Source organism: Ischnura elegans, chromosome 13 (genome assembly GCF_921293095.1).
Source record: "Ischnura elegans chromosome 13, ioIscEleg1.1, whole genome shotgun sequence".
NCBI classification, from domain to species: domain Eukaryota; kingdom Metazoa; phylum Arthropoda; class Insecta; order Odonata; family Coenagrionidae; genus Ischnura; species Ischnura elegans.
Window position 1 is genome coordinate 15,747,721 of NC_060258.1, and position 27,267 is coordinate 15,774,987.

Consider the following 27,267-nt stretch of genomic DNA (forward strand, 5'->3'; position numbering starts at 1 on the left):
TTCTAGTTTTCTAGACTTTTCTCTAATACGACTTAGAAAAAGACATTAATTCAGCGTCGCCCGAGGATGTGAAAAATATTTTTAACGAAATTGTTATAATTCTTAAAAATGATAATAAATTAACTACACTCGCTGATTTATTAATCAAATTAATACTTTGATAAACTTATGTTGCATTGTAAACATTATTTAGTCTTCTTACTATCATTTCAACGTTTTTTTACGGCCATATACAGGATAGTTCGCCTAATTGGGGCAGCCGCTTAATTGGGGCAAAGTGCACAAATCCTGATATGTCCCAATTAAACGGAATGTACTGTATTTATGAGTTTAAACAGACATGCATGCATCAGTGAACATATACATATATATTATTGAATAATTACAGAAAGCGAACGCTATCGCATGATTTTAACCATGATTCGAGTGAAAACGATGTGATCTCCCTCAATTCAACAGTAACTTAAAATGATTAGGATAGTTGGACACCTTTTTTCTTATTTACTGTTAGGTATGCTCTCATATGGAACAAAATGACCACAATTAATGATTAACGTGAAAATTATAGCATATTTTAAGGTGTATAAGAAAAATAAGGGTGAAACATTTATTGCTGAAAATGTCATTCCAAGCACGTTATCAAAGCTGCATTAATGGTCTCTAGTTGTCTCGGTACGATTTGCGGAGGTAGTTAACGTGTCTCGGGGGTGTCTCCTTGGTATGATAAGTGGAGGATTTTACGAGATAAAGAGGTTCACCACAGAGAGGTTTGCCTATAAATTTACATGTAAATCCAACGGGACCGTACAGGACTCGAACTTCATCTGAGAAAATGCATGGCAGTATGTTTCTTGCGGAATTCGTCCAACTCTAACCATGTTTATGCAGTGGATGGTATTAACATAAAGACAACAGACAAAGTGAAATACCTGGGAGTTACAATAACCTCGAACCTCACGTGGGGAACACATAAAGAATATTTGCGGCACAGCCCTGAAGAAATTAGGATTCGTCAAGCGTATTGTGGGAAGATTTTCGGATGAGAAAGTGAAAGAAAGGTGCTATTTTGCTCTCGCCTGACCGCACCTTGAATATGCAGTGAGCTTATGGGATCCGGTGCAGAAAGACTTAATCCACGAACTGAATAAAAAACAAAGGAAGGCTGCGCATTTCGTCAAAAACTGCTATGGGCGTACAGACAGTGTTATTCAGATGTTAAGCGAATTAGGCTGGGAGCCGTTGGAGACTCGGAGGCTGCGCGCTAGGCTTAGATTGCTTGAACAATTGAGAATGGATATCTTTAAGAGCGACACAGAGAACATAATATTAGAGCCACACTATATTTCCAGATCCGATAGAAGCGATAAATTAAGAGAGATGTTTTGCCCAACGGATAGATATGGGAATTTGTTTTTCCCCCGAACCATAAAGGACTTCAATAAACGCTACTACCAACCTCGTTAGAGTACAGGCGGTCCCCGAGTTTCGTACACAATGCGTTCCCAAAAACTTGTACGAAAGTCGAATGTACGAAAGTCGAACCAATGACTTCCATATTAATTAGAGGTTACGTTCCAAAAGAGCGGAATATACTTACTAAAACCTTTTTTTTCTCAGAATTCATTTCAATTGACTTAATTTTAATAATATGTTAATAAAACTCCTCAAATCATCTAATTTCTTTCGAAAATATGCAGAAAATGCAAATAAAAGTTTAAAAAACAAGAACTCCGTTGGCTATCGAGTGAAACTTACTTACTTATCGAGTGAAGTAAAGTGTGGAATAAAACGTAGTTATTTTATTTCATTCAAGTTTGAATTACTCTAATTTATAGGAAATATACAATTAGAAGAAGTAAAAAATTTACAATATGCTGACATTTCAATAACATGATAAAATTCTCAAAAAGATGATGCGATGAGTCCAAGAGACTCACCTTGCCCGCATTAGGGTTAAGATATCCAAGACATTGAAGATATTTTCCAGTTATCCAGAAGATATTTTGTGCTATGTGGGCTGGCGATGTGTCAAATAGTACCTTAGTAATACATGATCATCTCGAATACGTACTCCAGGAATAATACGATATCGTATTACTCACAATAAGCAGAAATAAGAACATTTCAATCCCAGCGCCGCCAGATTTATTAATAGAAGCACAAATAGTAATTAATAAACACGGACAACTTTGCTAATCTTACAACAAAACAGAGTAGCCAGAGGCAAATACGTACTGAATGAATTAATAATTTAGCAAATAGTTTGAACTATCACTAATCAAAACTGAATAGTTGTCAACTAATAAAATAAAATGTGTGACTCCTTTCGTTCGTATTAGGGTTAATGAACAAGCATTGCGCTTACCTTTGGGCAATGGGGACACTTGTACGTGACTCCACTGTGTAGCTTCATGTGGATACGCAGGGCATTCATCGTGTTGTACTCCTTCCCGCAGTCTGCGCACTTGAAGTCGCGCAGGTCTTCGTGCGTTGCGCGGTGACACTTGAGGTGGTCCGCCCGCTTGAACTTCTGCGCGCAAACATCGCAGCTGAAATTCCTCTCCTCCGAGTGAACGGACAGCACGTGGCCACGCAAGTAGTCCTTGCGCGAGAACCGTTCCTGACAATGGGCACACGCAAAGGGCCTCAATCCCTTGTGGACAGCATCAACGTGCATCCGCATCGTACGCTTGCGGGTAAACCTTTGAAGCAAGCGAAACATCAAATGAGTTAGGGCATTAACGAAAGAGATTTAATACAGGGTGGTTTCCTATAATGTATTTTTTATTGCCTAGATCGAAAGATTACTACTCCTACAGTACTCATTTCATGATCTTAGATTTTTAAATGATGATATCTATTTTTCGCGATTAAATGAAAAGTGAAAATTTTCAAGCGCACGAAAACGCAAAGGCTAAGTATGAATGCTGGGAAAAGACCGTGTGAAATCATTCATATTCAGGCTGCTGCCATGCAAGGCCACCTTGGTGCAAGGCTATGAGCATCGATACGACGCAGGCTGCTAGCAGGTAGCAGAGTACACTGCTAGCAGGTAGTGTATGGCTTAAATAAGGATTATTAATACCCTATCAAACAAAGGAAACTTTCCGACCTTAGCCAGTTTTAATAGGAGATTATTAAGAGACGTTTCCCTGAGCTCTGTGCCTCATGCATGCATTGGTAATCTCAGACGGTGTAAAACTCCTATCTACTCGTATCGAAACTAGGTCCCTATGATGTCACGCGGAGTGGCATCGCATGGGCGCCAATCTGGCCTTTTTCAAATACAGGCATCCCCCGAGTTACGTAAGAGATGCGTTCCGGCAGACTCTGCATAAGTCGAAATTTACGTTAGTCGAACCTTTGCGTTAGGGCTTCAGATATTTCGATCGGCACGGTGAAATTCTCAGCGGAGAAATGCGCGGTAAATTCTCGGTGAAGTTTCATTCAATTCACTGCGATATTCATGAACTCTACCGTGTATTCTTACGTTATTAAATACAAAATCGATAAACAATAATATAGTCTGAGAGTTGCATCTTGAGGGCTGCCAATCAAAATGCGTAATATTATTCCCAGAGTTGACCGATCGCGTGGATTCGGGAAAGTACGGTATCTCAACGCTTCATTACTGAACTGAATACTTAAATTGATTCATTATGTTATATTGCGATCTAAGGGCCCAAAGAATGCATTGTCAACCTACCTATAATCATAATATCTTCTGCCTTTTATATATTACGTTTATCGATGAAACTGGTGGTTTCACTGTCACGGATAATACACGTAGAAGGAGTGTCTAGGATTACGAGCAATTAACACACAAAAAATACCAGTGAATTGCTATATTCTTAGATACATTCACTCAATCTTTCATGCACGGAAACATATTTCATTCTCTCATATCTCAATAAAATAACGTGAAAATAACATCATTTGAATATTTACTTCGCTGGAAACATCGAAGAGTATTTCCAAAGCACGAAGTTAATTAAAAGTGAGCTTTTATTCAGCCAACTCCGTCATTAACGTGCAACAAAGTAAGTGGGGAAAAGCTTTCAATGACGCAATATTCATTTACAGTTGCACACAATATGAGGGAACGAGAAAATGCAGCTTAATAAAATCTTCCGCGAGAAACATGTAAACAATTACGCAATTAATATCGTGTGTCAACTTTTTCTTAACTTTTCGCGGCGTTCATTGCCAACACTCAAAATTTCAATGCCGTTACGTGGGTACTAAACAATTCTTTTCCGCAACAAAGATTTCTGCTTGAACTTCATTTTCTTTTGATTCCACTAATGGAAATGTCCAAACTTAAAGATACAATTTTTAAATAGTTGCAAGTCGCAGTTCGGGTGTGCATGCTGTATAACAAGTTAAATCGTACAGGAATAAGCGCAACCACATCCATCGCTAAAACCGAAAAATTTCACGTTGATTGCTGACTTGGGATTTACAAGCGAATTTTCTACAGAAATTAATGAAAATTCCTTCGAGGAATGACAAATATGCGTCACTTTGTTATTTTTAGCACGTAAAAAAACTCGATAACTATTCGATATTTTTCCTACCATAGGTTGTACGAGCGAATATCTACTTCTTCGCACTCGCATTCGAAAATTAACGTAATCATTTGAAATATGGTTACCACTTTCGTAAGTACGGATTTACGTAAGTCGAGACATACGCAACTCGGGGGATGCCTGTAAGGATAAAATTGACCATTGCCATTCGTCCAAACTGGGATTTCTAAAACCAAATAATTTGTACATTATGAATGCACTAATGGTGGGAAACGAAGGGCAATCAATGCCTTTCGTTTTCTTTGATGAAGGAAACTACCCTATTAACTTCTTTTCCGTTCTTTTCTCGATAACCCATGATTCTGCTCCATAAATAAGGATAGGTCTTGTTATGGTCTTATAAATTCTCAGTTTGGTTCCGATGGATAACATACTTGATGTTAGCAGTTTGTCATGGTCAATAGCAAAGGAGAAAATGAGTCCTATCGATATAAATTCATATCGATATATGTATTTTCATTAGGAATCGTTACCCTCCAAAATTATTTACATGTGTGCATTGAGCTTTTCTTTCTTACCGAATTATTAAAATTTATACTCTCGTAACTAAATAAATAAGTCAGAAAAAGGGCTGTACCTATCGCATGCACACTTGGATCGATAATAACTTTGGCTGTAATATTTTTGACCTCTGTGATAAGGATAAAATTCTTAAATTTCATATTAAGAAAGTATCAGCGCTCAAAGCCTCGCCCCAAGGTCACCTAACTTGCAGCAGCGGGAACCAGAACGACGTCACATGGAGATTTGCCGGCATTCACGCTTACCCGTTGCGTTTTCGCGAGCTTGACAATTTTCACTTTTCATTTAATCGCGAAAAACAGATAAGGTCATTTAAAAATCTGAAAGTGTGAAATACGTACTCCAGGAGTAATAATCTTTGTACAGTGGAACCTCGTTAAAGCGAGTATGGGCTATAGCCAGACCCCCGCAATTACGAGAGATAGCTGATGCACCGTCAATTGACCCTACAATAAGCATGTTAAAAAATTCGTTTTTACGAGGCCCTTTTGGTGTTGGCTCTTGCCATAGCGAGGGTTTCACCGCCGGAAGACTTTCATCAAGACTCATTAATCTCTGTGATTGCTAGCGATCTGTTGGAAACGAAGCATCCCCTGGTTAGAAATGAAGTTAATGGAGAGCTCAGTCTCAAATGTATGTGTTTATAAGGTTGAGTAAGGAAATTTAGTGATGCAAAAAAACATCACCTTTCGTCTGGATTAATGCTTACGTTTATCGGATAGAAATTTATCTGTCGCCGCACCACTCCTGTTCCTGGATAACTGTTTACAATAGGTATATTGGCTATTATTTGCTCCACCTCCGGTAAAGCGACAATTCGCTATTGCGAGTGTTTATTGGTGCACCGTAGGGTGTCGTTATATCGAGGTTGCACTGTATTTGGGCAATAAAAAAATAATAGGAAACCACCCTATTGTTAGAGAGGTCATTCTGGAACCCTTGTAAGTGAGATACCTCTTAGGGCAAGAAAAAAGTGACGGTCCCTTGAACTATGAATTATCAAGGTTTGACTGTAGATGGTTTAACACATTTAACTTCGACATTCGACAAAAAAAAGACATTCATTCAGCGTCGCCGGAGGCTGTGAAAAATATTTTAAACTAAATTGTTATAACTCTTAAAAATGATAATAAATTAACTAAACTCACTGATTTATTAATCAAATTAATATTTCAATAAACTGGTGTTGCATTGTAAATATTCTTTAGTCTTCTTTCTACCATTACAAAGTTTTTTATGCCAAGAGAGTTCGCCTAATTGGGGCAGCCGCTTGATTGGGGCAGAGTGCACAAGTCCCGATATGTCCAAATTAACCGGAATATACTGTATTATCTAAATAAACAATTACATTAGAGAACTTAGGTAGGACTTGCACATATGCATTTAATCCATGTAGGTGGCGGAGGATGTTATCAGGAAGTGTTAATCATCGTTGAGAACAGGGCACCTGAATGGGATCCTCTTTGGAGTGCATGGATGATCGCATCTGTTCACCTCGAGAACGTCTTCGACTCCCAACATCTTCGCGAATGTCTCACACAATGATTGTTATACCCTTTTTCTGAACTGACGGCGGGTGACGATGCTTTGGATATCTCTATGCGATGCTTGATACAAAAATACTCGGATCTCGGAACAAGTAATAGAAAGCAGACTACATTTAACTACAGTGCAACCTCGATATAACGACACACTACGGTGCACCAATTAACACTCGCTATAGCGAATTGTCGCTTTACAGGAGGTGGAGCAAATAATAGCCAATATACCTGTTGCGAACAAATATACAGGAACAGGAGTGGTGCGGCGACAGATAAACATCTATACGATAAACGTAAGCATAAATCCAGACGAAAGGCGATGTTTTTTGCATCACTAAATTTCCTTACTCAAACAACGACTAACTATTCAAACAATTTATAAGCGCCGCACTGAATAAAAATCATGGAAAGCATTGTTTCGTCAATCATTACGCCAATGCACAACCGACGAAGTCATTTTTCTATGCACCTAATTAGTTCATTTACGTGATATTTCTATTATTTTGGTATTTTCCACTGAAAATTCAAAAATTAACTGACAAAACAGTATCGCGGTTATTTAATGCCTCAAAGGTTTCCATTGGTGTATGTTTATTGCTTCTGTACGTTAAGCGGCAGTGAAGTGAAATAACGCATTACATTTGTTTCTGCAGGCGAAAACGGTGGAAGGTTGTATAACGTTCCCGCCTTGGAAGACTTTTTCTATCAGATAATGTAATATCTTCATCATCTACGGTAAAAAGTTTGCTAAGCTTGAAAAATGACGTGATTAAAATTGCCGTTGTTGAAAAAAAGTTTCCTTTTGAGTGTTACGCTCGCGACGTATTTGAAATGATACACCGAGTTTACCACGGCACTGCAAATGAGAGTTAGTTGTTCTGTGAGTTCTTCCAGCGGCCACCAGGTGATGCTCGGCTACCCACGTGACAAAAGAGAGCGCCAGTACGACTCCGACCAGTGACCCGAATAGTTCACCCTTGTAAATCCGCAACGGAGAATAAATACGTCCATCAGGACAATTCACGCTGAGTATCATTGCTTCTTACATCCTACATCATCGCTAAGGCGCACTACCTACCTTTAGAGGCATCATTGCAAGAAATACCTCATACTGCAAGGGTTTTGTCGGGGAGTTGTATGTAAAAAAAGTTCCGTTTCGTCTATGTTATATGACGCGGGGAATACTTCTAAAGATACTTATGATCGGAGTCCTCTCTTCCACGACTTCAGGTTTACACCGCAGGCATCACCAGCAATTGTGAGGGGAGATAACGCTTTGGTGCTTCGCATTAGTATAATCAACCTTCCGCACTCTTAAAATTCTCGATTCGCAATCTATCCCTAAAATACTCCGCTTCAGGCTTGGGCGTAGCCCCTTTCTCAGAAGTTCCCGCAGATTTGAATGGGCAAAAACACCCGAACAAAGCTCCTTATAACTCTTCATCGTCTGCATTCCTTGGGCGCTTTTGTTTTTTTTAATTTTGCAGAGCGAATAGGAAGATAAATTAATTTCGACACTCTCATATTACTCCTTTATTTTTATTTTCTCGCTTAGACGTGTTTGGTGTTTTTTTGGCCATGGTGACTGCCATCAAATGCTTTCTATTCACGCAACTCACGGACGTGCGGGTATGCTGCCGACTGCTTTCTGCCGCCCGAGGAACAAAAGCAGATTAAGCATTCGCGAATGCTAATGCCACAATATTTTCACCAAAATTAACTACTTATTTATCGAACGATAGTTTACCACATAAATTTGAGACTGAGCACTCCATTAACTTCATTTCTAACAGATCGCTAGCAATTACAGAGGTTAAGGAGTCTTGATGAAAGTCTTCAGGCGGTGAAACCCTCGCTATGGCGAGAGCCAACACCAAAAGGGTCTCGTAAAAACGAATTTTTTAACATGCTTATTATAGGGTCAATTGACGGTGCATCGGCTATCTCTCGTTATAGCGGGAGTGTCGCTATAGCCCGTACTCGCTTTAACGAGGTTCCACTGTATAATTGACGGTTTTTTGTGGCTTGTGTGAACAAAACATGTGTTTAGGTAATGTTTAAAACGTTTTATTAAGTATAACTAGGAATACAGTAAACTTATTGTGACGTGTTGGTTGCAAGATCAGACCTGCAGACGCACCGGGCAGAGGTGACGCGGCCGGCGCTGCGTGAGTACGCGGCCGGCGCAGTGCACAGATTATTCCCTTCTGCGCTTCTAACTGGCAGAATAACGATATCTGTGCATCGATCCACTTCGTAATAAACTGTAATTACGCTAAATACAAAATAAGTGTAGAAAAAAAACTGAAATTGTATGTTTTCCCCACATGGAACAAAAAAGACCCATCCTGCGGTTCAAGGTAAATCGTCGTTTTTCTCGCAAACCAAACATCACACAATATTTTCGATACAGTTCGAAAGAGCATAAAAAAAGAGTAAGATCCAGTTACTTTCAAAGGGATTAAACCTGTAGTGCATGAATGGGAAACATTTGCAAAGGGCGATGGGACAAAAAAAGTCCCGTCCGTGGTTCTAATCTTAATAAATAAATAAAAAGAAAGGGAAGTGACTTTGAGAGGCCTCTTACCGTTTTCCGCACTCTTCACATTCGAAGGGACTCTCCTTTGCGCCTTTTGCATGCACATGCTTCGCGTGGAGCCTCACCTCGCATGCCGTGCTGAACTTGCATCCACACTCGGAGCACGCAAAGTTGCGCAGGTTGAGGTGTAACCGCATGATGTGCGATTTGAGGTTAGCTTTCTGCTTGAAGACCCTCTTGCAGTGATCGCAAATGAACCTCAGGTGAGTCTTGTATACGTGCTTGGTCAAATCCTTGCGGCTAGAGAACACGCAGTCACAATCTGCGCAAGGGAATCTGCCAACACCTCCTGGGCCACCTGCTGAATGAATAGATTGTCTTTTGTTAGCAACAAAAAAACTGTTGGATTTTAACAGTTGCCATAGGAATTTCTACAGTTACTGTTGAATTTTAATAGTTACTGTTAGATTTTAACAGTTACTGTTGGCTTTTAACAATTACTGTTGGATTGTCTACAGTTACTGTTGAATTTTAACAATTACTGATGAATTTTAACAATTACTGTTGGATTTTAACAGTTACTGTTGGATTTTAACAGTTACTGCTGGATTTTAACAATTGCCATAGGACTTTCTACAGTTACTGTTGAATTTTAATAGTTACTGTTGGATTTTAATAGTTACTGTTAGATTTTAACAGTTACTGTTGGATTTTAACAATTACTGTTGGATATTAACAGTTTCTGTTGAATTTTAACAATACTGATGAATTTTAATAGTTACTGTTGGATTTTAATAGTTACTGTTAGATTTTAACAGTTACTGTTGGATATTAACAATTACTGTTGGATTTTCTACAGTTACTGTTGGATTTTAAAAGTTACTGTTGGATTTTCTACAGTTCCTGTTGAATTTTAACAATTACTGTTGGAATGTCTACAGTTACTGTTGGATTTCATCAATTACTGTTGGATTGTCTACAGTTCCTGTTGGATTTCAACAAATTCTGTTGGACTTCAGCAGTGACTGCTGGGTTTCATCAGTCACTTTTGGATTTTCCACATTTACTGTTGGATTCAACAGTTGCCCCACTTAACTGTTGAAATTTTCAACAGTTTTTAAACAGTTTTTTCGCTAAGGGAAATTAGGGATGCATTGAATCTGCAATTTTCACGAATATAATCCAAAATCAAATCTTTGAGGGATTTGAATCAAGTCTTTGACTCCATATTCACAGAATTCTTAAAATTTTAAAAATTAACTGAGTGCATGAATGTACAAGGGCATATTGAAAAGCAAGTTAAATGGAAAGTAGAAGCTTTTACATGGCGGAAGGGCTCCATATTAATAATGAAAAACACTTTGTTACTTCCACAAAATTCACAGAGATTCCATTTTATTACCGGTTTCAGCTATTACACCATTTTCAAATACCTATAATAAAATTTTATACATACAGTGAGTCCTCGTCTATTTGTCACTTACCATTCCTGAAAAATGTGACGATAAACGAAATGACGTTAATCGAAGCATAATATCCCATAAGAAGCAATGTAAAAAGTGAATATCGGCTCCTAGACCTCACAATTCCTATGCGAAAAAAATATTATCGTATCATATCTGGGGCACTTTTTTACGGTGGGAATGCCGAACTATCGCATAAATACGAGTTCCTGTCTTCATTGATGGCAATAGCAGCGGTGACGTATCTTACTGCACTTGCTTTTCGGCTTCGCTCTGGTGGTCGCCCGGGCGACCGTCGCCTGGGCATCATCATCGCTGAAACATCGTCGCAGTTACAGGAACCAAAATTATTTTGAGCTCGGCGAAAAAAGTGACCACAAAAACTCAGAGTTCTACTCGGAAAAATTCCTTGAAATCACTTTTTAGGTTCCTAAAAACCATTATGTCAAGTAAAACCTTGCGTACCTACCTAAGAATTCATTTTGCACAAATTTTTGCTAAAACCGTAATCGCAATGAAGAATAAACACACTGCTTTACACTTTGTTTAGACTCACTGTTTTACCGCCCACTAAACGCACAACCTGCAACGCCCGCCGCTTCGCCTTTTTTTTCGCGCGAAATTTAAAAGACTTGACGTTATCGCGAAGCGAAGGTGCGATAAACGAATGACGGTCTCAAAATTTTCGTGACATTATCGCGAAATAACGTTAAACGGGGTGACGTAGAACGAGGACTCACTGTATGTAGCTATGAAGAGATTAGTGGATAGGAGAGAGAAATGGAGAGCTGCGTCAAACCAATCTTAGGATTGTTGACTAATGATGATGATGATAATAACATATTGTTTGTTTTAGGTAAATTATGAACACTGCAAGACATTTAAGTGAAAGTTTGGATTATCCGTGATTTTCCGATTATCCGTGCCGTCTCTCCCCATCATTAGCCATTAGGATAATCGGGAGTTTACTGTAGTTTTATCTGTACCTGAAACCTCTTTACAACGTAATGGAAGGACCAAAATTTGGGAAATTCGATGTATGGAGGTTCACTATAGAGAGGCTTTAGTGATAGGCACCATTTTTTCATATCCTTTGAATATGAATATATGAAAGGCACTACTGTCTTTGAAACCATTATATTTATGTGATTAAACACACATGCATGCATCAGTGAACATATACATACAAATATATATTTGAATAATTAAAGAAAGCGAACGCTATCGCATGATTTTAACCATGATTCGAGAGAAAACCATGTGATCTCTCTCAATTCAACAGTCAATTAAAATGATTTGGACAGTTGGATATGTTTTTTCTTATTTACTGTTAGGTATGCTCTCATATTGAACAAAATGGCCACAACTTATGATTAACGTGAAAATTACAGCATAATAAGGTATATAAGAAAAAAAGAGTGAAACATTTATCGCTGAAAATATCATTCCATGCACGTAATCACGGCTGCATTAATTTGTTGTCTTGGCATGATTTGTGGAGGTAGTTAGGCCGTCTCGGAGGTATCTCCTCGGTATGATAAGTGGAGGTTTTACTGTATTTGTTAAGATTGTACAAGATTCAATATGTATTTTTTGTATTTGGCTGCTATTTTTGTATCTATATGTGCTGCCCCCTTGTGGATGTATCTGTAAGCGGTGTTTGTGGCGCCTCCATGCGGTGGCATCAGTGCATTAAGTGCAGTTCAGTTTGTGGTGTAAAATCTGACGTGTGCAGTTGTTATTTCAAGCGTTCCTTAAGATTCCCTGCAATTGGCGCAGTATTCAAGAAGTTGATTTTATATAAGAGGCATTAAATTCAACAGTATTTTGTTCGGATGGTACTGGGGCCACAAAAAGACGTTTCACTATACCCAAAAAAAGTTGTGTGATTTGGCATCAGAAGTTCATGACGATATAGACTCGTCATTGCAGCGCAAGGGCAGCTATAATTTATACTATTATAATGAATACTTCATTATACTGAATATTTCGTTATACTGGCGTTCGTTATAAAGACATTTCACTGTACCCAAAAAAAAAGGAGTTCATAAGTGACATTCCAGAGTGCAGTAAACTCAAACATACCTTTTGACTTCTGGTTGGATGGCCTCGCCACTCCAGTTTTTCTCCCACCAGCCCCCTCCTCAATCCTCCCCTCCACTCCCAACGGAGACTTCTCTCGTTTCCTCTTCGCTCCACGCTGCGCCTCTTCCTTAGATGGCAGCACTGCTTTGCCGCCTGCACCCGCATCGGCTTTAGGACGAGATCGCAACGCTATGCTGGGAGAGGGAGTGGCCGCGCAAGCGTCTGCGAACGAAAAGAAAACGGAGATCGCGCTCAACAATTTCATTCACACACTCAATCACAAGTGTTTCAACCTGTTGCATTTACTCGACCAACTTAGAATTACAAACCATTACAGCAATGAAAAAACTTTGTGACTTTCACCATTTGTTTAGAAAAATTACTCCAGCTATCAAGCCATTAGTACAAGTACATAAACATAGTTGCGAATTGTCTGTATGTTAACGGCGGTTTGCAACGAGTGAATCTTTTGTATTTCTTTTAATTTTTTCTTTTCTTTTATGAATGTAATGTCACGCTGAACTTGTATAAGTTGTACAATAATCTTCTCAAACATATTCTTGGCTCAAATATATTGTTGCAGAAAATTGAGTTTAAAATTTATTAAATTAGAGTGTTATACCAATCTGTCATTTATTTTTTTGAAAATATTGTTTGTGTGACACTATTGTCATAATAAATTGTCGCCTTAATTTCTTGTAATAATTAGTCAGTTATATCGCAGTATGATATTTTTCCTTTCGTTAATATTGTTTTGCCGAATGGTCTGTAAGTTAACGGCGGTCTGCAATGAGTGAATTTTTTGTATTTCTTTTCATTTTTTCTTTTCTTTTATGAATGTAATGTCGTGCTGAACTTGTAAAAGTTGTACAATGATTTTCTCATGGGCCACGAGGCCCACAAAATAAACGAATTTATTATTATTATTATTATTATAAATACCAATGAAAAATAAAATGCGGACAGGTTAATATGCATATGCGCTTGGGTGGATGTTGACAGCAGCAGAGAAGTCAAGAGTGGAAGCAACCGGAATATGGTGATAATGAAGAATGAAGGCAAAATGGTTACAAAGGGAGAGAGAGTGGGGCACTTGAAAAATAACAACAATTTCATAATTAAGTACAACAAAAATTTATTCATACTTACAGCTTGGAATACAAGCATAGAAGTAAGGAAACAATTCATCAGATGCTACATATGGCAGGGGCGCAGCTAGGAATTAAGGCTGGGGGAAGTGGTTAAGGTGCAACTAATACCGTACTGTGTGGGGGTATGAAATACCCACCAGGATAAGCGGTAGGTGCGAGATTAATGAATTGAGGAAATTTAAAGATAAATGTTTCAAAATGGTGAGTTTTAAGGATTTCTGAGGGATATTTTATTAATCCTTACACTATTCAATTAGTAATATCAATCCAATTGAGTAAAATGGATTCAAATTTAAAATTTCTGTGAGCTCTGGGGGAGGTTTTATCCCCCAAAATCCCCCCTTGCTGCGCCACTGACATATGGAGAACGTTTCTCTATGAAAGTGAGGCTTGGACGTTGACAGCAGCAGAGAAGTCAATAGTGGAAGCATTCGAAATGTGGTGCTAACGAAGAATGATGAAGATAAAATGGATTGACAGAGTAAGTAACGAGAAAGTGCTAAGAAGATTGGGAGAAAAGAGAAGCCTCCTAAAAACCTTGAGAAGAAGACGGGACAACTTAGTTGGCCACATTTTGAGGCACGATAGCCTGATGAAGACAATCGTAGATGGACAGGTGGAAGGGAAAAAGGGCAAGGGACAGCCCCAAATGAGTTATATAGGACAGGTTATAAAGGATGTAAATGAGAATAAATGTGCAACTATGAAGAGATTAGCGGATAGGAGAGAGAAATGGAGATCTGCGTCAAACCAATCTTAGTATTGTGGACAAATGATGATGATGATGATAAAATATTGTTTGTTTTAGGTAAATTATGAACACTGCAAGACATTTAAGTGAAAGTTTCGCTTATCCGTGATTTTCCGATTATCCGTCTCTCCCCATCATTAGCCCGGATAATCCAGAGTTTACTCTAGTTTTATCTGTACCTGAAACCTCTTTACAACGTAATGGAAGGACCAAAATTTGGGAAATTCGATGTATGGAGGTTCACTATAGAGAGGTTTTAGTGATATGCACCATTTTTTCATATCCTTTGAATGTGAATATTTGAAAGGCACTACTGTCTTTTAAACCATTATATTTATGATTAAACACACATGCATGCATCAGTGAAGGTATACATACATATATATATTTGAATAATTAAAGAAAGCGAATGCTATCGCATGATTTTAACCATGATTCGAGTGAAAATGATGTGATCTCTCTCAATTCAACAGTCAATTAAAATGATTTGGACAGTTGGATATGTTTTTTCTTATTTACTGTTAGGTATGCTCTCATATGGAACAAAATGGCCACAACTAATGATTAACGTGAAAATTACAGCATATTAAAAGTATATAAGAGAAAAAAGAGTGAAACATTTATCGCTGAAAATATCATTCCATGCACGTAATCACGGCTGCATTAATGGTCTCTTGTTGTCTCGGCATGATTTGTGGAGGTAGTTAGGCCGTCTCGGAGGCATCTCCTCGGTATGATAAGTGGAGGTTTTACTGTACTTTGTTCGGATGATACTGGGACCACACAAAGACATTTCACTGTACCCAAAAAAAGGAGTTCATGAGGAGTTCTTACTAATAAACATTAACTTACTGGCTAATAAAGCTCTCATTGAGTCTGGGAAGCACTCTAAAATAACAGAATAAGTGCATAAATAATAATATATTGTTTGTTTTACATAAATTAAGAACATTACAAGACATTTAAGTGAAAGATTGGGTTATCTATGTTTTCAAATTATTTGTGCCGCGTATCCCCATCTTCAGATGATATATCTATATTATCCATGCATCTATTTGTTGCCCTAAATAGTCCTAAATTCCTTAAGTCTGATGACGACCTAAACTCGTCATTGTGTGATTTGGCATCAGAAGTTCATGACGAGATAGACTCGTCATTGCAGTGCAAGGGCAGCTATAATTTATACTATTATAATGAATACTTCATTATACTGAATATTTCGTTATACTGGCGTTCGTTATAAAGACATTTCACTGTACCAAAAAAAAAAAGGAGTTCATGAGTGTCATTCCAGCGTTCAGAGTTCATAGTGCAGTAGACTCAAAAGATACCTTTTGACTTCTGGTTGGATGGCCTCGCCACTTCAGTTTTTCTCCCACCAGCCCCCTCCTCAATCCTCCCCTCCACTCCCAACGGAGACTTCTCTCGTTTCCTCTTCTCTCCACGCTGCGCCTCTTCCTCAGATGGCAGCACTGCTTTGCCGCCTGCACCCGCATCGCCTTTAGAACGAGATCGCAACGCTATGCTGGGAGAGGGAGTGGCCGCGCAAGCGTCTGCGAACGAAAAGAAAACGGACATCGCGCTCAACAATTTCAATCACACACTCAATCACAAGTATTTCAACCTGTCGCATTTACTCGACCAACTTAGAATTACGACCCATTTCAGCAATGAAAAACACTTTGTGACTTTCACCATTTGCTCAGAAAAATTACTCCAGCTATCAAGCCATTAGTACAAGTACATAAACATAGTTGCGAATTGTCTATATGTTAATGGTGGTTTGCAATGAGTGAATCTTTTGTATTCCTTTTTTTCTTTTCTTTTATGAATGTAATGTCACGCTGAACTTGTATAAGTTGTACAGTAATCTTCTCAAACACATTCATGGCTCAAACATATTGTTGCAGAATATTGAGTTTAAAATTTATTAAATTAGAGTGTTATACCAATCTGTCATTTATCTTTTTAGAAAATATTTTTTGAGTGACACTATTGTCATAATAAATTGTCGCCTTAATTTCTTGTAATAATTAGTCAGTTATATCGCAGTATGATATTTTTCCTTTCGTAAATATTGTTTTGCCAAATGGTCTGTAAGTTAACGGCGGTCTGCAACGAGTGAATCTTTTGTATTTCTTTTGATTTTTTGTTTTCTTTTATGAATGTAATGTCATGCTGAACTTGTAAAAGTTGTACAATAATTTTCTCATGGGCCACGAGGCCCACGAAATAAACGAATTTATTATTATTATAAATACCAATGAAAAATAAAATGTGGACAGGTTAATATGCATATACGCTTGGGTGGACGTTGACAGCAGCAGAGGAGTCAAGAGTGGAAGCATTCGTAATATGGTGATAATGAAGATTGAAGGCAATATGGATATAAAGGGAGAGAAAGTGGGGCACTTGAAAAATAACAACAATTTCATAATTAAGTACAACAAAAATTTATTCATACTTACCGCTTGGAATACAAGCATCGAAGTAAGGAAAAAATTCCTCACATGCTACATATGGCGGGGGCGCAGCTAGGAATTAAGGCTGGGGGGGGGAGGTGGTTAAGGTGCAACTAATACCGTGATGTGTGGGGGTATGAAATACCCACCAGGATAAGCGGTAGGTGCGAGATTAATAAAATGAGGAAATTTAGAGATAAATGGTTCAAAATGGTGAGTTTTACGGCTTTCTGAGGGATATTTTATTAATCCTTACACTATTCAATTAGTAATATCAATCCAATTAAGTAAAATGGATTCAACTTTAAAATTTCTCTGAGCTCTGGGGGAGAGGGGAGGTTTTATCCCACAAAATACCCCCTTGCTGCACCACTGACACATGGAGCATGTTTCTCCGTGAAAGTGAGGCTTGGACGTTGACAGCAGCAGAGAAGTCCTGAGTGGAAGCATTTGAAATGCGGTGCTACCGAAGAATGATGAAGATAAAATGGATTGACAGTGTAGGTAACGAGAAAGTGCTAAGAAGACTGGGAGAAGAGAGACGCCTCCTAAAAACCTTAAGTAGAAGACCTTAGTTGGTGGCATTATGAGACATGCCTGATGAAGACAATCGTTTAAGGACAGATGAAAGGGAAGAAAGGCAAGGGACGGCCCCGAATGAGTTACGTAGGACAGGTTATTATAAAGGATACGTAAAAGAAAAGAAATATTTAGCTATTCAATAATATTCAATAGTGCATCTATTCATCGGATACTACTTACTATACTACGCAGTTCATGAGTCCACTGCCATCATTCATTGAAATTCTTTCACGGCTCATTTACGGTTGAGTGGAAACCATGAAATACGTTATATGGGAAATTTCGTTATACGGGACGGAAAATAATTTCGATATAATGAATGCCTCATTATACTGAATACTTCGTTATACTGGAGTTCGTTATAAAGACATTTCACTATACCCAAATAAAAAAAGGAGTTCATTAGTGACATTCCAGGGTTCTGAGTTCAGAGACCATCATTCTTTGGTTGTACACACCGGTGGCTGAAGCGACACTGTTTTCCCCTCCAGTTGAGTCTGCGGGCTGAGTCTCTTCATTGGAGGCATCCCGTTGCGAAGAACTTTCATCCGCTGACTGAAAACAAAACAAACAACTAAGAGAAAGAACCTTTAGTCCCGTATTCTTGGTCGACCCTGTAGGGCGAACCAACCCTGGATACGTCTTCAGCCCCTTACATAAACCGATCTCGCCCTACATAAGTCACATCAAGCCCTACTGCTCAAGGCTGTTTTTGGAACTAAACAGGCCCTACTTGATGTAGGGTACCCGAACCAGCCCTACACCCTACAAAAACATGCCGGCCAAAGTTCGTCTGCAGATCACTTCGATTGAAGAATTCACGTTACAATGGATATTACGGGAGACGAGATCACATGAACCATTTTAAATTGTACAGTTACACAATTGAAAGGTACTACCACATCATACCCATCCAGTGAAATAAATAATAAAATTGGCTAAATTATAATAAGTTAAATATATTGGTATACATCACCTTGTTTCTGTGGATATATACATTAATATTTTTCACCTTTTGCACTTGGTACGCTTTTGAGAAACCAATATCGTTTACATACAACCATAAAAAACATATGTTGATGTAGACTTTCCCGGGGTAGTGCAGCATGCGTAGCAAGGTTTTCGGGTTAACCTCCGCATCGTTTCATCTTCATGACGACAGTGGATGTTATTGCTATTTCGATATCTTCTCTTATGAGTCCGGGAAAGTAATGCTTTTCTCTGTCGATAACTTTTGCACTTTCAAAGTCCACATTCTGTGTTGGTCCTTCCCACTTTCAACAGGGAGGACAGCTACTCGCTCTCAAACACTTGGAAGAGATACTTACCCAAACGGACCAATCAGAACGCTCCTAGCCCAAACCCAGGTCTATATAAGACGGGCAAAAACCTGCATCAATTACTTTGTACCTGAAGACACCAGCTGCAAAGCCGGCGAAACTGTCGTCTTGAAGATGAATCGACGCGGAGGTCAACTCGAAAACCTTGCTATGCATAGAAAACATAGTTTCATGACAAGATGAGTCTACTTTTGACTTGATATGAGAGTATTTGCAGTGATAATTAATGTACCGACACGACATGGCAGACAGCACCGATTGCTTGTTTACCTTGAACCGTTGCGCTAACAATGCACCCTAAATTATTGGACGTTTTTTTTTAGTTTCATAGTTAGGTCACATTACGCAACCAGAATGGAAAACTGGTGCTATGCCATCATCTACATCATTTCAGAGAACTTGACTGTTTTTAACGGGAAAAAACATCTTTAAATGCATGACTACTATCTTTAGAGATATTTTAAACTATAAATGTTTATATAAATAAGGTTTTCTAAGGCTAACAACAGGAATGTCTAAGGTTTATTGTAAATTCGATACCTAACACCTATGCTACCGGGAACACATCTTCCCAACGTTAAAATGGTCCAAATAGCAAAAATTAATTATTGCAAAGACCCCTAGGAACTAGACCCTTGCATTTAGCGAGGGTTGATTGTATAAAAGTGAAGCAGGCTTCCCACTCCATCTAAATCATAAGATTCACGTTTCTTTCCAGGTTTTCACAGTCTAAATGTCGTTAAATTCATGGGGTGTCGATTAAGCCATTTTTGGCATAAATATTGATCACTTAAACAACCACTGGCTGCAAACGTTTACCAAAATTTTATGAAACGTGACAGATGCTGTGAATGCAATTGCAGCAATGAAGGTGCTATCTCTCCTAATGTCCCATATTGTTCGCAAAATTCCGGGATGGCTAAAGGGTGTGTAGTGAGTGGGAACATTAGAGGGACCAGGTCACCCCAGAAGTTGAGACGTGTCTGAATTTTCAAATCACTTAAAAAAAAACAGCACACACTCCTATACATCTACATTCACTTCGCACTGCTCAAAAATTACAAAATACAAAAGGGTAGGTTTCCTTCATCAAAGAAAACGAAAGGCATTGATTGCGATTCGTTACCCACCATTAGTGCATTCATAATATGCAAATTATTTCATTTTAGAAATACCAGTTCAGACGAATGGCAATGGTCCATTTCTATCCTCATTTGAATGGGGGCAAGATTGGCACCCATGCGATGCCACTCCACGTGACGCCACAGGGACCTAGTTTCTATACGAGAAGATAGGAGTTTTACATCGTCTGAGGTTACCAATGCATGCATAAGGCGCAGAGCTCAGGGAAACATGTCTTAATAATCACCGATTAAAACTGGCTAAGGTCGGAAAGTTTTCCTCGTTTGATAAGGTATTAATAATCCTTATTTAAGCCAAGCGCTACCAGCCACCTGGGTACTCAGCTACCCGCTAGCAGCCTGCGTCGTATCAGCACTAAGCCTCGCGTCAAGGTCATCTCACAGGGCGGCAGCGGGAGCCAGACGGAGAGATTTCCCGACATTCATACTTACGCGCCGCGTTTTCGCGCACTTGAAATTTTTCACTTTTCATTTAAATCGCAAAAAATAGATATCTTCATTTAAAAATCTAAAAGCGTGAAATACGTACTCCAGGAGTTATAATCTTTCGATTTAGGCAATAAAAAATACACCCATGTCTCGTATAGCGCAAGGGATGCGTTCCTTGGGGTCTTTGCGCTATACGAATTTGCGTTATACGAGAGCGTTTTAACATTGGGAAGATAGGGATGCGTTCCTGGTAGCATAGGTCTTGGGTATTGAATTTCCTCTAAAACATATATATTCCCATAAATAGCCTTAGAAAACATTATTTATATAAATGTTTATAGTTTTAAAGATCTTTAAAGATAGTATGCACGCATTTGAAGACTTTTATTCACGTTAAAAAAAATTCTTACGTGCTTTTTAAATTCCCTCCTGTCGTGCGGGTGGGCTAACATCTGCTATCTCAGGGGATCGTAATGCGTTGCCGGCAGTTGACGATTTTTCAAACTTGTCTAAAAACAACTATTATGTCACCCAGGCCCTTTTGTCGCTCATCGAAATGACAGGAAAATGCTACTTTGAATGCCATTTCATAGCTAGCAGAGTTAAAGAATGATAAATCATTTTAATTTGAAGTCCTCCGAGTCATTATAGCAGCTACGTGAAACAGTCTTTAAATGCCTTGAAACCTGACCCAGGTTTTCCTTCCCTGAAAATGAATGAACGAGATTGCATTCTTTTCCAAAACAAAATATCGTCTCGTCAACACTAAAAACTGGTTGAGGGGGAAAGGAGCCACTTTCAATCACAGCTTGGAGTTCATCATAAAATGTTGCGGTGACTGCGCTATCAACACTTGCAGATTCACCTGATATCGCCGCACTGAAAACACCTGCTTGCCGTTTAAATTCTGGAACCAACCGGAGCTTTCACTAAATGTCTCGGAGCGATTACCACTCTCGTCTCTTTGTACTGATTCACTATGAACTTTCCGTATGTGTAGACCGCTTGGCTGAAGTTGGTGCGGCTGAGGTCACTGATGTTTTAACTTCGTCTTTATTCAGAATAAGGTATCGTGCGTTTAAACTTCCGAGCAATATCGCTTTGACGTTCTCCATTTTCAAAGCAATTGACCTCTTTCAATTCCTCTTCTAGGTTTATAGTTTTTCTTGATAAATTCTTGATTTTCTACACGCATTCATATTTTTTTGTCATATTCTCTTGGTTTTTACTCTGTATAACTCTATCTATATCACCTTCCACTGCTGAACTGTATTCCTGAGACGTAGAAGGCATACGACTGCGGGGAGGGAACGAAGCCATTGTGTTTGAGACTCTATAGCGGAACCTTTTATGTGTTGATGCTATTCATGCGCCACTCGGCCACCGCTCCATTTCTCCCCCGTGAATACCGATGACCTTGAAGGCTTTAGCTCAGACTCTCTACCTGGAAGTCAATCGCCCGATTACCTATGACGGCAAAAATACGTCTCAAACCGTATTGCTTAAAAAAAACTCATTTCCACTAGCCCCACGCTTAATTAACGATCTAAATTAACTCATTCTGTTAAGGAGACGAGATAAATTACTTCGGTAGGCCGGCTATCTTGACCCAATGACGAGTAATACTTTTGGCCATTGCACAGCAATGGATTTCGATTAATATATAAACAAAAAAGAAGATTTGAGGCAAGCAATAATATTAATATGCGTAAAATGATAGAAATTTCGTGTGTACTTAGCGCAAGTTCACGTTTAACACGAGAGCTTTTAAGATTTTTGATTAGGCTACACTGCGTTGCAATGTTTCCCCGAGGAACGAATTTGCGCTATATCGAAATTGCGCTAATCGAAATTGCGCTATACGAGACATGGGTGTAATAGGAAACCACCCTAATAAATCAACAATTGAGACAAACATAGGGGAAAAAGAAACTCATGTTATCCTTTAAAATAAATAAATACAGGCGGTCCTCGACTTTTGTACACTCGACTTTTGTACAATTCGCACTTTCATATGTTCAAAATTGACACGTTTTACCTGACTTCCGTACGCTAAATTCGGACTTTCGGACGTTGGTCTGTATCTTTTTTAAATTGCCGCGATGTTTATTGGGCATCCCAACATTCAATTGTTTCAAATGGCAGTATATTTCACTCGATAGCCAATGGAGTTCTTTTTTTCCAACTTTTATTTATAGTTTCCGCGTATTTTCGAAATAAATCAGTTGATTTGAGGAATTTTATTAACATATTATTAAAATTTAGTGAATTGAAATAAAATGGAAAAAAAAGGTTTTAGTATGTATATCCCGCTATTATGGAATGCAACCCCTAATTAGTATTGAAGTCAATGGTTCGACTTTCGTACAAGTTCTCGGGAACGCATTGTGTACGAAAGTCGGGGACCGCCTGTATTGCCATGAACTTAATTTATAGCAGACAAGCAACAACATGGCGGCGATCGCCACAATACCTTAAGAGGCCTCGGAAACATGAAAATGTCGGCAAGAGCGACAAACCGACAAACCCTGAAATGGTGCATGTTCATGAGCAACTCTCAGAGAAAAAAAATTGGAAACCATGAGATCGGGAAGCAATGTATGCATTTTTCATTCTTTTATTAACCGCTGGTCATGGCAAATCAAATTATTGCCATTACGAATCACCATCCGAGAATAGGGTGGTTTCCTATAATTTTTTTATTGCCTTAATCGAAAGATTATTACTCCTGGAGTACGTATTTCACGCTTTCAGATTTTAGAATGATAGTATCTATTTTTTGCGATTAAATGAAAAGTGGAAAATTTCAAGCGCGCGAAAACGCGACGCATAAGTATGAATGTCGGGAAATCTCTCCGCGTGACGTATTTCTGGTCCCTGGTGCCGCCCTGTGAGGTGACCTTGAGGCGAGGCTTAGCGTTGATACGACGCAGGCTGCTAGCGGGTAGCTGAGTACCAAGCTGGCAGGTAGCGCTTGGCTTAAAAAAGGTTTATTAATACCTTATCAAACGAAGAAAACTTTCCGACCTTAGCCAGTTTTAATAGGTGATTATTAAGACATGTTTCCCTGAGCTCTGTGCCTCATGCATGCATTGGTAACCTCAGACGATGCATAACTCCTATCCCCTCGTGTAGAAACTAGGTCCCTGTGACGTCACGTGGAGTGGAATCGCATGGGCGCCAATCTGGCCTTTTTCAAATGAGGATAAAATTTGACCCTTGCCATTCGTCTAAACCGGTGTTTCAAAAACCAAATAATTTGTATACTATGAATACACTAATGGTGGGTAACGAACCACAATCAATGCCTTTCGTTTTCTTTTAATGAAGGAAACTACCCTATTCATCTGGATCACCTATTTTAAAGTATAATAGATCGAAATTTATATTTTTCATTTTCGAATGATATGTGAAGTCTAATGATAATAAAAATGAGCAGAGAGCGAGTTTTCCTGTGAAAATAAAGTTTCTTAAAAATACGTGCAGAGAGTGGTTTTCTTAATTTAACTTTTTTCATAGACTAACACGCGTCTGCGTCAATAATAAAAATTTAGACACATTCGCATTTGTATAGCCCAGTTTCATCAACGCAACCCTTGAGAAGGTTGAAACTTGCTTGGCATAAGCCGCCACGGCATCCAGGCAGACTCGACAAGTTGCATTCGGCTGCCACCGTGCACCTGCCAGGCTGCTCTGGTATGTAAGGATGCAATTAACACTACATTATTGTTTAGCCCACATTGCCAAACGACAATGGGTGCTTTCCACTCATGTGACTCACGCATCGACTAGTGTCGACTCACCGAAACTGTTTTATACTCTCCAATTCCTGCACCTAATTGGTTGTTGACTTGTGTCACAACAGTCCGCGACACACACAGAATGGCATACGAAAACCACGGCGCAAGTCAACTTGTGTCCATGAGAGGATAGCCCCCAATGTAACCACCGTGGCTATTTTTATTTCATTCCGTTCAATCCTTAAATTTTAATGACAGCAATGCCTCAGATAAAGCAATATCCCACCTGTTAGAAGGAATAAGAATCGATGGAATCGGAATCGAGAATAGGGAATCGATTTGAAGGAATCAGAATAGGGTAGTTTCCTTCATCAAAGAAAACGAAAGGAATTGATTGCGTTTCGTTTGCCATCATTAGTATATTTGTAACATAAAAATTATTTGGTTTTAAAAATACCGGTTTAGACAAATGGCAATGGTAAATTTTAACCTTATTTGAAAAAGGCCAGATTGACGCCAATGCGATGCCACTCCACGTGACGTCACAGGGACCTAATTTCTATAAGAGTAGATTTTACATCGTTTGAGATTACCAATGCATGCATGAGGCACAGAGTTCAGAGAAACATGTACAGTAAAACTTTGATTTTACGCAGTTGGAGGGACTGAAATATGGGCCCTGTGTAAAATCAAAGTGCGTAAAATCAAGAGTTGGTATTGAGGAGGAGTATAGTTTCCAGGATAACTCATGCTCATTATTATTAGAACGCTTAGTCATACACTTTTGTACATACAGGCGGTCCTCGACTTTCGTACACTTGGCTTTCGTACAATTCGCACTTTCGTACTTTCAAAATGACACCTTTTACTCGACTTTCGTACGCTATATTCGGACTTTCGGACGCTGGTCCGTAATTTTTTTTAAATTCCCGCGATTTTTATTGCGCATCCCAACATTCAATTGTTTCAAATTGCAGTATCGGCAGTATATGCGAACAATATGAACGTATATAATGAAGGAAATTGTTGGTAATTGACTCTGATCTAGGTGATTTATTTGGGAGAGAGACTGCCTGCTATAGGCTCCTTTATCAAGAGAAGAAGAAAGCCTTCATTGAAGATATTTTTCAAAAGAAGTTGACTAGACATCATCGAATAGCTTTCAATAAAACTGGTAAGACCTTCTTTCTAATTGTGTTTTTTCGTTTGAGTGCTGTTTAATTCATGTAAACCTTCAGCAACGATATTGCACGAAATATCACGTGAATTCCGTTTGTCTTTTTTGAATAACATGCGGAATATACGCGATCACGAATGTCACCTGCCAAATATCGAATTTCGGTGTAAAAATTAAAAAAGGTTTCCAGAGTGCGGGTTCAACGAATACATTTTGCTATGCTACTTGATATGTCCTTTTATTTATAGTGGACGTAATAAGTGGAATGTCAACTTAAACGCCAAGAGGAAGTTTCACTCGATAGCCAACGGAGTTCTTGTTTTTTAAACTTATATTTGCATTTTCTGCGTATTTTCGAAATAAATTAGATGATTTGAGGAGTTTTATTAATATATTATTAAAATTAAGTCAATTGAAATGAATTCCGTGAAAAAAAAGGTTTTAGTACGTAAATTCCGCTCTTTTGGAACGTAACCGCTAATTAGTATGGAAGTCAATGGTTCGACTTTCGTACAATTCGACTTTCGTACAAGTTCTCGGGAACGCATTGTGTACGAAAGTCGGGGACCGCCTGTATAGTTCTGATTGGAGCCAGAACCGGATCCAGAAAAAGTCTCATATGTGAGGCTTCACGGTAAAAGAGCATGAAATCCTTTTCAATCGCATCAGATATATGTTTCCTGGATTCAATTACTCCTTTGGAGGCAAGAAAATGAAGCCTTATAATCTTATTCACTCACAAGCAACACCACAGATGACGTGTTACCTTAAGAGAAACAACGTTGAATTCCTGAACAATGTTTCCAATGGTTGAATAACATGGTAGAATTGCTAGCATTTCTGGCACTAAGATTACTTCAGTTACCCAGGAGAAATTTCGGAATGGTGATACTAAATGCCCGCAGAGAAGCTAATTTTCGAAAATATTCTCATTAAAAGCAGTTTTCAGGAAATCCGTTCAACCACCTGCAGACAAACAAAGATTGGAGATTGAAGAAATGAGATATCTGAGGATTGTCATCCAAATTAACTCCATTAACAGGGAGCAAAATTTCGCTAGTACATCACAAAGGCTTTACACCCTGTGGGCCTGGGTTCAAGTCCTGGCAGTTGCAGAAACTTATCAGAGATGGCCCTATCCCTACTTGAGAGTAATGTGGAGGGCACTTCCAGTGCACCACTCTGTCCAGCAGATGGGATGTTAAGCCCTCGCCCCTTTAAGGTCTATCATTACAACCTGGCTAATGCCAACATAGGGTTCCTATCCCCCCAGTCCTTACTTCATGGCGCTAATGACTCCAGTTGTTGGTTACCTCCAAATAGCATACCATAGATAATACGGAGCACACAGGACACAGGATATTCGGAAATTCAGATTTTTCCGGTGCTTTGATCACTTTTTTTAAGTGAGCTATTTAAATAACCGCGCAACTACCGTCATGCCCCCAGTGATGAATAAAAAAATTATTAATAGTCCGGAACAATCTTCCGTCTTTATAATTTTTACGCATTAAAAAAGCATTTTCCCATGAAATTTTAGCATTAGTAGATAGCATAGCATAGTAGATAGTAGAATCTACCGGGTATAGCTTCTCTGTCAGCATTCTTCCGTGAATTCAGCGCCGGGACCTTCGACTCACAAGCCGTGTGACTCATCTTCACGTAATATTTTGCCTCCCCATATCTAATAACAACACCGGACACTTTTTGTATTTCGATTTAATGGTAATAAGCCATTCCTGAGTTTAAAGGGA

The 27,267-nt window shown here is 38.8% G+C and overlaps 1 protein-coding gene across 1 annotated transcript in view; it reads right to left on the minus strand.

The window, feature by feature from the left end:
- The window catches only part of LOC124170037 (oocyte zinc finger protein XlCOF6-like), a 47,863-nt gene that overhangs the window by 6,050 nt on the left and 14,546 nt on the right, over window positions 1-27,267 (minus strand). The window contains exons 6-10 of the mRNA XM_046548723.1: window positions 18,144-18,240; window positions 15,973-16,194; window positions 12,740-12,961; window positions 9,240-9,549; window positions 2,366-2,702 (exon numbers count right to left, since the gene is read on the minus strand). Coding sequence (XP_046404679.1) covers window positions 2,366-2,702; window positions 9,240-9,549; window positions 12,740-12,961; window positions 15,973-16,194; window positions 18,144-18,240 — 1,188 coding nt within the window. The remainder of the gene's footprint in view (window positions 1-2,365; window positions 2,703-9,239; window positions 9,550-12,739; window positions 12,962-15,972; window positions 16,195-18,143; window positions 18,241-27,267) is intronic.